Source organism: Chlorocebus sabaeus, chromosome 21 (assembly GCF_047675955.1).
Source record: "Chlorocebus sabaeus isolate Y175 chromosome 21, mChlSab1.0.hap1, whole genome shotgun sequence".
Taxonomy (NCBI): Eukaryota; Metazoa; Chordata; class Mammalia; order Primates; family Cercopithecidae; genus Chlorocebus; species Chlorocebus sabaeus.
Window position 1 is genome coordinate 108,701,856 of NC_132924.1, and position 12,528 is coordinate 108,714,383.

General features: G+C 36.5%; 1 protein-coding gene across 2 annotated transcripts in view; it reads left to right on the forward strand.

Moving 5' to 3' along the window:
* Positions 1-12,528, forward strand: part of NUP205 (nucleoporin 205) — a 99,063-nt gene that overhangs the window by 55,159 nt on the left and 31,376 nt on the right. For both annotated transcript variants that reach the window (XM_037991118.2, XM_037991119.2), the window contains exons 23-30: positions 2,176-2,290; positions 3,937-4,086; positions 4,679-4,750; positions 5,113-5,270; positions 5,626-5,706; positions 6,440-6,631; positions 7,411-7,678; positions 7,778-7,876. In XM_037991118.2, the coding sequence (XP_037847046.2) occupies positions 2,176-2,290; positions 3,937-4,086; positions 4,679-4,750; positions 5,113-5,270; positions 5,626-5,706; positions 6,440-6,631; positions 7,411-7,678; positions 7,778-7,876 (1,135 nt within the window). The remainder of the gene's footprint in view (positions 1-2,175; positions 2,291-3,936; positions 4,087-4,678; positions 4,751-5,112; positions 5,271-5,625; positions 5,707-6,439; positions 6,632-7,410; positions 7,679-7,777; positions 7,877-12,528) is intronic.

Below are 12,528 nucleotides of genomic sequence, written 5' to 3' on the forward strand. Positions count from 1 at the left end.
GCGTGGTGGTGGGTACCTGTAGTCCCAGCTACTTCGGAGGCACCTGTAGTCCCAGCTACTTCGGAGGCTGAGGCGGGAGAATGGCGTGAACCCAGGAAGTGGAGCTTGCAGTGAGCCGAGATCATGCCACTGCACTCCAGCCTGGGTGACAGAACGAGACTGCATCTCAAAAAAAAAAAAAAAAAAAAAGAGAATATATTTCCAGACAAGGGTTCATAGTCAGTTCTTGTTATTCACAGTAGTTGTGTTTTATAAAGTCATTGTGAACACTGAATTGGTGAATTCATTGCCCCTGTGGAAAATACGGGCTAGGATTCCTACAAGCTTCTGGTTCCAACATTCTTGTCAACTGATGAATTCATAATCACGTTTTATGTGTGTTTCTGTTTAAAGACACCTTACTTCATGTAGTTGATTCATTAACATTAAACTCATAGCCAACAGCACTATAACTCAGCCTCAATGAAATGTATCTAATGTAATATTTTATCTGAAAGGCATATCACAGCCTTTTTGCACTTAGGAACACGAGGCAGCATTTCAGCACTATGTTCGGGGGCTGTTTTAAACAGCAAAATCAACAAGCGCAAAAATGCAAAAACTGTGGCACTAAATAGACCATTTAAAGGACGCTTTTTATAGTATGATAGCTGGAACAGGAAAAGCATTGCTTCATTTGAGAGCATGAGAGTTGGGTGACTGCAGTTTGTAGCTATTCTACCTCCTGCGCATGAAGGACCATGGAAGCACTGCAAGTATCGATTTGGGGATTATAAATAAATTTTAGCATGTTAGGTGAATTTGCAAATATGGAATCTGAAAATAATGAAGATTGACTGTCGGGTCAAAGGCTATGAAGTGTTTGACTTTAGATTTTAATTCACAAGTAGTCATAACAATTATACTAGGTACTAATAGTGCTCAGAATAAAGATGTCTAAAGTGCCTGGTACATGGAAAACATCTAATAAATGTTCATATTAGCCACGCATGGCGGTATGCAATTACTGTAGTCCCAGCTACTCGGGAGGCTGAGCTGGGAGGATCCCTTGAGCCCAGGAGGTCGAGGCTGCAGTGAGCTGTGATTGCACCACTGTACTCCAACCTGGGTGACAGAATGAGACCCTGACTCAAAAAAAAAAAAAATACATTGCTGGTTTATAATATGGTACCTACCTATTATCATCTTGATTTTTTTTTTTTTAATTCCTGAAAACAGATGTACATTTTTGATTATGGGCTACTTTTATTTTTCTCACATAAAATGGCTTTTACCCTTTGACCTACTTAGATATTTATGTTATTCATATCTGTAATGGAGATCTTTATATACATTAGAATTAGTAACTTTTTCTTATATTTAATATAAGAACTTTTTTCTCTTATCTATTCTTTTGTTAAATTTTTATTCAGTTTATTGTTATTTAGTGGAATTGATGGATCTTCTTTGTAATTTCTGCATTTGCTTTGGTTTTGGTATTTTAATCTTCCTGAGGTTGAGATATAACTCGTATGGTTCTCAGAAGTTATTTCCAAGTAATTTACTACTAACAAATTTTTTTTTCTTTCCTTTTTTTTTGAGACAGGGTCTTGCTCTCTCACCAGGGTGGAGTGCAGTAGCGTGATCTTGGCTCACTGCAACCTCCACCTCCCGAGTTCAAGTGATTCTTCTGCCTCAGCCTCCCGAGTAGTTGGGACTACAGGCACACGCCACCATGCCTGGCTAATTTTTTGTATGTTTGTAGAGATGGAGTTTCACCATGTTGAGCAAACTGGTCTCAAACTCCTGACCTCAAGTAATCTGCCCACCTCGGCCTCCCAAAGTTTTGGGATTACAGGCGTGAGCCACCAGGCCTGGCCTGCTACTGATAATTAAGCTAAAATACTAAAATTTACTAATTAACTGTATGTGTATGTGTTCATAAGTATATTAATAATAGTTCTATAGTAATGTCATCAACACTCAATCATATTTCAGTGTATTTTTCTTGAGCTAGGCTGCCAAGGACTGTTCATAACTCTGAGCTTCTGTTTTGTGCATCTGTTTGTTCATTTTACTTGAGTTGTTGATGGGCCCTAGTTTTTCACTTAGTAGGTCTCAGTTCATATTTTGTTACCTTAATATGTATAACACAGAAAGGCTGATTTAGGGATTTTTCTTACTTTAATACTTTAGGTCATATATCAGTTATGTGCATGCTCTGATACGTCTGGTCCTACTATGAGGTACTTGAGAACCAGCCAGGATTTCTTATTTTCCCAGTTGCAATATCTACCATTTTCTAACAAAGGTAGGCCATTATTTTCACTTATTATAAGAACACATTTGTAATTCCATGTTAAGTTATTTTATTTATACAATATTTGGGGGAATTCTGTTCTAATTCAGATACTTCAGCTTTTTTGTTATTTTAGGTTCCTTTTGTAATTTCTGCTCAAAGAAGCAAGATTTTTTAACTGCTGGCAAAAACTTATTTAAATATAGCCTGTCAAGGATGGAATTTGATTCTCTTACGGCAAATAAAATTTAAAGATTGTGTTGAAGGGATAAGAAAATTAATGGGAATTTAAAGGTTTTGAATGAAAATTGTTTTACAGAGATTTCTGATTTTCTCTTCCCAGACTGTTTAAAAGAAAAAAAAAAATCCTGATATACTTTCGTTTCTTGTGTTTGTATTGAAACCAATTCAGGTCTTGAAATGAAAAGTTGAAAACTAATTATGGTAGAAAACAGTTTAAACTTAGTTTATTGACATGACTAACAATTATTCCAGGCTAATGAAGTGTTATCAGGATTCTACTTTATTTTCTTTTTGACCAACTTTTAACAGTTTTCTGAATTGAAATTATATTCAGACAGTCTTGGTCTATTGAGTTTTTTTAGAAGTTTAGCTTGTATCATCTTTATGTTTTAGGAAATTGGGACTCACACATGCCATAAACAAATTTCTATTACTAGTAATTGTCAGCATCTAATTTACCTTTTAGCATAATGGTGTTAGACCTCTGAGAGCTATCTAATGGCAAGAGGTTTTTCACTTTATTTTCATAAGTGTCTTATTTTTAGTTCTGTGATTTTGTTTATATAAGAAGCTTTTAGAAACCCTCTTTTTACACCTAATTAAAAATAAAAATTAACATCTTACCTATTATGGTATGTGTTTTATAAAACTTCATTTAGCTTTGCCTGAAATTATTATTAGTATTACTGTTATTTGGTTAATTTTATGTTTATACTATCACAGTTTAGGGTTTCAATGTCAAGCATATTAAAATAGTATTGGATTAGAAAACTCTTATTGTGGGACCAGGCATGGTGGCTCACGCCTGTAATCCCAGTGCTTAGGTAGGCTGAGACAGGAGGATCACTGAGGCCAGGAGTTCAAGTACAGCCTGGGCAATAGAGTGAGACCCTGTCTTAACAATAAAACATAAATAAATAAAAATAAAAACTACTGTATAAATGATTCTCAGCCTTAATTAAATGTTAAACCACATCCTTAATTGAGGTATTATAAAATCATGCAATTTAAGTTTAATTTTTCTTAAGTATTTGTTTTGTGAAATCAAAACCAAACTATGATAGTTTTTGAGTTATGTATTTGAAAATTACTTTAAAATATTGTTTTATATATCAGTGTCAAAAAACGATAGAGTCAGGATCTTTGTGGAATTAAAATCAGTAATGAAAACTTGATTCTCTTTTACTCTTCATTTACTTTAGCTCATCTTTCATAGATTTATACTAGCTTATTTTTTCTTCCTTGGTATCTTTTTTTTTCTCTTGTAATTTTACAGATGAGAAATTTTATGTTGCTGAGTTTCATAAATTATTGACTTTGTTACATGGGAAATATCTGTTGAATTACAGAATTTAAGTCTGTTTTGATACTGTGTTATTACTCTGGGAAACAAAATTTGCATGTTTAAATTCTAGAATATGAAATATCTATGCTGAACCAGATGTCATGGCTTATGAAAACTGCCTCAATAGAACTAAGGGTAACCTCTCTGAATCGTCAGCGGTCACATACCCAGAGGCTCCTACACCTCTTACTGGATGACATGCCAGTGAAACCGTACTCAGGTGATTATTGGTATTTGTTTTATTGTGCTGGTGACTAGTTGTTGTGAAGACAAACACAAATGTGAAGCTTGTGCTTAGTATGTGACTATAAACCAAAACTATCTTCTCACTTTTAGAATTTTTTTTTTCTTAAAGCACAAAACTTTTAACTCATCTTATGATTGTCATTTATTATTATTTTAAGCATCCACATGACACTATAGTCATACCGGTATTACATACAGAATTGTCAGTGGAGTTTGTCATACTGAGCCAGCATGACCTAAGCTATTTCAATATGTATTATTCATGCAAATTAAGTATAAACTTTAAAAATCATCTCATTGGCATGATTGGATCTTGCCGTTTTTGAGAATCTGATTATTCTCTTTACAATAGTGAAGTGGATTCCATAGGGACAGAAAGAATTAGATGAATGTTGGTAGTAAGTCCTCATCAATCTTTGCATTTTAATTATCCATTTGCACAGGGCTGTTTGATGCAGAAACAATGACCTAGAAATAAAATACCTTATGTTTGTTATTTCCAAATAAATGTAGTTTTAAGAGTATGTTCTTCTTTTTCTGATTCAATATTATTGACGTTCCAACAGATGGTGAAGGAGGAATGGAAGATGAAAACAGGTCTGTTTCTGGGTTCCTTCACTTTGACACTGCTACGAAAGGTAATCCCCTTTGAATTTGTAATAAATTTATTTTATAGAAATACATTAAATTGCTTAAAACTTCAGGGGATTATTATGCCTGTGCCTGCAAACTCTGAACTGGTATAGAAAAGCTATATAAAGGATTATTTGCCACCTGAAAATTTTTTTATAAAAGGATTATACAACAGGAAAGAAAATATTTTTGTTAATGGATGTATCAGAAATAAAATCAAATTTAGATTCCAATACAGTTTTCAGTTTCTTGACTATTTTATGCTATTTCTGAAAATAGCACTGTCTTTGAAAATCAACTGAATATGATGGTTTGCCCTTCCTTTCGATGTCCCAAGTAAAATCAAATTACTTTTTGTTATTTCTAGTACGTCGAAAAATTCTAAATATTCTTGACTCGATTGACTTCAGTCAGGAGATCCCTGAGCCTTTGCAGTTGGATTTTTTTGATCGGACTCAGATTGAACAAGTTATTGCTAACTGTGAACACAAGAATTTACGGGGACAGACAGTCTGCAATGTCAAGGTGAGGGTTGCTTTAAAGTACATATCTGCAGTGTCAAGTGGCTCAGATCTTAAGTCATCAGAAACAAATAGAACCATACAGGTTTTCTTTCTGATAGAGACATTGGTTTACTAGTTTATAGGAAGGACTGTGGTTTTTGTAAAATATCCCTGAAATAAATCTTAATGTATCACACTAACTTCTTGAAAAGGGATACTTAATATTTTGGTCTGGAAAGTGGACGTTGCTCTTGTTAGATTATATATAAAAGTATCTGACGCCTTTCCCTTTAGGGCAGTTTATGATAATTGCTAGGTGTTATTGTTCTACCAGTGTCTGAAATGTCTTATTTTTCTTTCTTTTCCTAATTATCCAGCTTCTTCATAGGGTTCTTGTAGCTGAAGTAAATGCCCTTCAGGGTATGGCAGCCATAGGACAGAGACCTCTACTCATGGAGGTAAGCTCTATTGAGTATGTGTTCGTTTCAACCTTTTAACTACTTAGGTTGCTGGTGAAAAGACTAAAATAGTATATTAACGTGTAGTTTGCTAATTAGTAAGCTACCTAAAAATTAAACATTTAGGGAGTCTTTCACTTTTGATTTTATAACTTTTATAAGCTGAACTATCTGGTATGCCAAAATAAATAACACCTTTTCTGCTAGACTAGTTAAGGATTTGCAGCCTGACCATATTTTGTATTATGCCTCACTTGGTCCCCGTCAGTGAGAGAGGAGGGTCATTTGTCATCACAAGTGGAAAGTTACAGGTAAGAGGTCAGATGGGAAGAACCACATGCATGGAGACATAGCTGGCCAGGCCAAAGCAAGAGGCAAAGAAATAAAAGAGATGTCAGGGAAACATGCCATTGAACTTGGAGTTTAGATAATTCTAGTGCTCTAGAGTAAGCAAGTATAAGTAGATAGGTACAAGGAGAAAGAAGATAGTGTCAAAAAATACAAATTTATCTATGTCACCTCTGTCCCCTACCTTTCATGCACGTACACACACACACATACACACCTTATATATTAGTATTTTTTATAGCCCTGGCTACTGAAATAATATGAAAAGATATCTGCTTCCTGGCATGTGTGTAGTAGGTTTCCAAATAGATATTTTCTGAGTAACTGACAGATAACTGATCTTATTTGCCTGTTTAACCTTGTGATTCCATTCCTGTGGCTTTAGGAAATCAGCACTGTACTTCAGTATGTAGTAGGAAGAAATAAATTGCTGCAGTGTCTTCATGCAAAACGTCACGCTCTGGAGTCGTGGAGGCAACTGGTAGAAATTATACTGACAGCTTGTCCCCAGGACCTCATTCAGGCAGAGGATCGACAACTGATTATTCGTGATATTTTACAAGACGTGCATGATAAGGTGACATACTTCCTAAATTACTTTATACTGCTGAACAAATATGTATCCTTTAAACGAATAAATTTTGGCACCCCAATTGTTTTCCATTTTTGATTAGGAATAAAATAGAATTGCACAATACCAACATTAAGACTTTCCTTGAGAAAGGGATTAATTCTGTACAGTAGTGACTGTCAACCAGAGTGTGTGTCCGAATTATCTAGGGAGCTTTGTAAAAGTTCACATGGACAGAGCCCACCCCAGACCTACTGAATGTAATGGTGAGACCATTTATGTGAATTTCAAAAAGAAAACCTCCTTAGGGAATTCTGATAGGAATCCCTTCTGGTTAAGAACACCCATTACCTAGCATCATATTTAAATTTCTCTGTGTATATTAGATTTTTTTCTTTCTTTTCTTTTCTTTTTTTTTTTTTTTTTTGACTAATTTCTGTATTCCATTCTTATATTGTTATCATAGTTGACAAGCTAAATATATATAAAACTTGTTAATGGGCTTTATGCAGTGATTCATGCCTGTAATCCCAGAACTTTGAGAGGCCAAGGTGGGAGGATCACTTGAGCCCAGGAGTTTGAGACCAATCTCCTGAGGTGGGAAGACCACCTGAGCCCAGGAGGTCAAGGCTGAAGTGAGCTGAGATTATGCTACTGCACTCCAGCCTGGGTGACAGAGCGGGACCCTATCTAAAAAAAAAAAAAAAAAAAAAAAAGCTGTGAAACTTGTTAATGATTATAGCTGAAAGCAGGATTCTCACTCTAATTTGCCCTTGTCCTTTAAGATACTGGATGATGAAGCAGCGCAGGAGTTAATGCCTGTAGTCGCCGGGGCAGTGTTCACACTGACTGCTCACCTAAGCCAGGCCGTCCTCACCGAACAGAAGCAAACATCAGTCTTGGGACCAGCAGATGCCCATTACGCTTTTATGCTTGATAGTTCCTTCACCTCACCTCCTCCAGAAGAGAACCCATTAGTGGGTTTTGCTTCTATTGGAGATTCTTCACTTTACATCATATTGAAGAAACTGTTAGACTTCATTTTGAAGACAGGTTTTTTTCGTCTAAAATTTCTATAAATTCTATCCATTGTATTTGTTTTAACTTTAATTGAGAAAAGATTTTCATTTGACATCTTCCTAATCTCCCTAGGTGGTGGATTCCAGCGAGTGAGGACTCACTTGTATGGCTCTCTGCTTTATTACTTACAGATTGCCCAGAGACCTGATGAGCCAGACACCTTAGAAGCAGGTAGAATGAGATCACTTCCTAATCTTTTCTGGATTGGGAGATGGTTACTTTAAACTGAAAAAAAAAATCACTTCTCCATCTTTTGACTAATCACAACTGTAATAAATGAGTGTTGGTGTCATTTTTTAAAGCATTTGCTCAAAAGTTGAGGGAGAATGTTTAGTTTTTAAGAATTATGAAGTAATACTTGAATACTGCTTTTAAAAAAACCTTCAAATAATACTTTAGGCTTATATACTTCTGTAACTTCCTCACTTGCCTCAAGTCCCACTGAGCAGTATGCTCTACATAGAATGGCCCAACGTCTTTCTTTCCTTTGTGCTACATCAGAGTACATACCTAGTTGATTCTTTTAAAATATCTCTTCTTGGCGTGGTGGCTCGCGCCTGTAATCCTAGCACTTTGGGAGACCAAGGCCGGTGGATCACCTGAGGTCAGGAGTTCGAGACCAGCTTGGCCAACATCATGAAGCCCCATCTCTACTAAAAATCAAAAAATTAGCGGCCACGGTGGCTGGCGTCTGTAATCCCAGCTACTCGGGAGGCTGAAGCAGGAGAATCGCTTGAACCCAGGAGGCAGAGGTTGCCCAGATCATGCCACTGCACTCCAGCCTGGGCAACAAGAGTGAAACTCCATCTCAAAAAAAAAAAGGCCACAAAAGTCTTTGTTATTCCATGATATGGATGAAACACTTATTTAGCCATTTTCCTTATTCATAGGCATTTCAATTGTTTCTAAATTTTTAATACAAAAATGCTACATCAAATTTTTTTATATGCCTATATTTCTTAGAAAGGATGCTGCTTAATGGTAGAATTTCCATGTGAAAAAGTATGTACTTTTATTTTAATAGATGCAAACGAATGACCTTCTCCAGTATACACTCATCAATAGTATACATGTATCTTTTTGTACTGGTGAGGTTTTCTTTGGATAAATTGCAAGAAGTGGAATTTCTTGGTCAAAAGTTAGGCATATTTAAAATATTACTAAATGGCTGGTTTCTAAATATAGTTAGCATTTTTAATTGAGACTAATCTTAAGACATGAAAATGTTATTAAGTGTTCAACAGATCAGTATATAATGCTTTATATACTTTATAGACATTTGATGTTCAATCAAGTCATTCAGAGTTATTCTGCTGTTAAGTTGTCAGAGCACCTTCTGATAATGGACTTTCTTTGCACTCTTCACCTTTGTGAGTGTTATTTTGTATAGACTGTTAAAAACCACTGTGTACGTAAGGTTCAACTGATCTCATTATTCTTATGGTGGTTGTGTCTTATGCCGTACATAGTACCCGAGAAGGTAGTAATAGCCAAATGGTAGATGTATAGGCATGTAGCACCCACATAAATAATGCATGAGAATATTTGTAAGGTGAGGAAAAATGACAGAATAGTTCAGAGAAGTTTTTTTAAGCAAACATAAGCTTCTTTTTTTTTTTTTTTTTTTTTTTAAATTTATTTATTATTATTAAACTTCAAGTTGTAGGGTACATGTGCACAACGTGCAGGTTTGCTACATATGTATACTTGTGCCATGTTGGTGTGCTGCACCCATCAACTCGTCATTTACATCAGGTATAACTCCCAGTGCAATCCCTCCCCCCTCCCCCCTCCCCATGATAGGCCCCGGTGTGTGATGTTCCCCTTCCCGAGTCCAAGTGATCTCATTGTTCAGTTCCCACCTACGAGTGAGAACATGCGGTGTTTGGTTTTCTGTTCTTGTGATAGTTTGCTAAGAATGATGGTTTCCAGCTGCATCCATGTCCCTACAAAGGACACAAACTCATCCTTTTTTATGGCTGCATAGTATTCCATGGTGTATATGTGCCACATTTTCTTAATCCAATCTGTCACTGATGGACATTTGGGTTGATTCCAAGTCTTTGCTATTGTGAATAGTGCTGCAATAAACATACGTGTGCATGTGTCCTTATAGCAGCATAATTTATAATCCTTTGGGTATATACCCAGTAATGGGATGGCTGGGTCATATGGTACATCTAGTTCTAGATCCTTGAGGAATCGCCATACTGTTTTCCATAATGGTTGAACTAGTTTACAGTCCCACCAACAGTGTAAAAGTGTTCCTATTTCTCCACATCCTCTCCAGCACCTGTTGTTTCCTGACTTTTGAATGATTGCCATTCTAACTGGTGTGAGATGGTATCTCATTGTGGTTTTGATTTGCATTTCTCTGATGGCCAGTGATGATGAGCATTTTTTCATGTGTCTGTTGGCTGTATGAATGTCTTCTTTTGAGAAATGTCTGTTCATATCCTTTGCCCACTTTTGGATGGGGTTGTTTGTTTTTTTCTTGTAAATTTGTTTGAGTTCTTTGTAGGTTCTGGATATTAGCCCTTTGTCAGATGAGTAGATTGCAAAAATTTTCTCCCATTCTGTAGGTTGCCTGTTCACTCTGATGGTAGTTTCTTTTGCTGTGCAGAAGCTCTTTAGTTTGATGAGATCCCATTTGTCAATTTTGGCTTTTGCTGCCGTTGCTTTTGGTGTTTTAGACATGAAGTCTTTGCCCATGCCTATGTCCTGAATGGTACTACCTAGGTTTTCCTCTAGGATTTTTATGGTATTAGGTCTAACATTTAAGTCTCTAATCCATCTTGAATTAATTTTCGTATAAGGAGTAAGGAAAGGATCCAGTTTCAGCTTTCTACTTATGGCTAGCCAGTTTTCCCAGCACCATTTATTAAATAGGGAATCCTTTCCCCATTTCTTGTTTCTCTCAGGTTTGTCAAAGATCAGATGGCTGTAGATGTGTGGTATTATTTCTGAGGACTCTGTTCTGTTCCATTGGTCTATATCTCTGTTTTGGTACCAGTACCATGCTGTTTTGGTTACTGTAGCCTTGTAGTATAGTTTGAAGTCAGGTAGCGTGATGCCTCCAGCTTTGTTCTTTTGACTTAGGATTGTCTTGGAGATGCGGGCTCTTTTTTGGTTCCATATGAACTTTAAAGCAGTTTTTTCCAATTCTGTGAAGAAGCTCATTGGTAGCTTGATGGGGATGGCATTGAATCTATAAATTACCTTGGGCAGTATGGCCATTTTCACGATATTGATTCTTCCTATCCATGAGCATGGTATGTTCTTCCATTTGTTTGTGTCCTCTTTGATTTCACTGAGCAGTGGTTTGTAGTTCTCCTTGAAGAGGTCCTTTACATCCCTTGTAAGTTGGATTCCTAGGTATTTTATTCTCTTTGAAGCAATTGTGAATGGAAGTTCATTCCTGATTTGGCTCTCTGTTTGACTGTCACTGGTGTATAAGAATGCTTGCGATTTTTGCACATTAATTTTGTATCCTGAGACTTTGCTGAAGTTGCTGATCAGCTTAAGGAGATTTTGGGCTGAGACAATGGGGTTTTCTAAATATACAATCATGTCGTCTGCAAACAGGGACAATTTGACTTCTTCTTTTCCTAACTGAATCCCCTTGATTTCTTTCTCTTGCCTGATTGCCCTAGCCAGAACTTCCAACACTATGTTGAATAGGAGTGGTGAGAGAGGGCATCCCTGTCTTGTGCCAGTTTTCAAAGGGAATTTTTCCAGTTTTTGCCCATTCAGTATGATATTGGCTGTGGGTTTGTCATAAATAGCTCTTATGATTTTGAGGTACGTTCCATCAATACCGAATTTATTGAGCGTTTTTAGCATGAAGGGCTGTTGAATTTTGTCAAAAGCCTTTTCTGCATCTATTGAGATAATGATGTGGTTCTTGTCTTTGGTTCTGTTTATATGCTGGATTATGTTTATTGATTTGCGAATGTTGAACCAGCCTTGCATCCCAGGGATGAAGCCCACTTGATCATGGTAGATAAGCTTTTTGATGTGCTGCTGAATCCGGTTTGCCAGTATTTTATTGAGGATTTTTGCATCGATGTTCATCAGGGATATTGGTCTAAAATTCTCTTTTTTTGTTGTGTCTCTGCCAGGCTTTGGTATCAGGATGATGTTGGCCTCATAAAATGAGTTAGGGAGGATTCCCTCTTTTTCTATTGATTGGAATAGTTTCAGAAGGAATGGTACCAGCTCCTCCTTGTACCTCTGGTAGAATTCAGCTGTGAATCCATCTGGTCCTGGACTTTTTTTGGTTGGTAGGCTATTAATTATTGCCTCAATTTCAGAGCCTACTATTGGTCTATTCAGGGATTCAACTTCTTCCTGGTTTAGTCTTGGAAGAGTGTAAGTGTCCAGGAAATTATCCATTTCTTCTAGATTTTCCAGTTTATTTGCGTAGAGGTGTTTATAGTATTCTCTGATGGTAGTTTGTATTTCTGTGGGGTCGGTGGTGATATCCCCTTTATCATTTTTAATTGCGTCGATTTGATTCTTCTCTCTTTTCTTCTTTATTAGTCTTGCTAGTGGTCTGTCAATTTTGTTGATCTTTTCAAAAAACCAACTCCTGGATTCATTGATTTTTTGGAGGGTTTTTTGTGTCTCTATCTCCTTCAGTTCTGCTCTGATCTTAGTTATTTCTTGCCTTCTGCTAGCTTTCGAATGTGTTTGCTCTTGCTTCTCTAGTTCTTTTAATTGCGATGTTAGAGTGTCAATTTTAGATCTTTCCTGCTTTCTCTTGTGGGCATTTAGTGCTATAAATTTCCCTCTACACACTGCTTTAAATGTGTCCCAGAGAT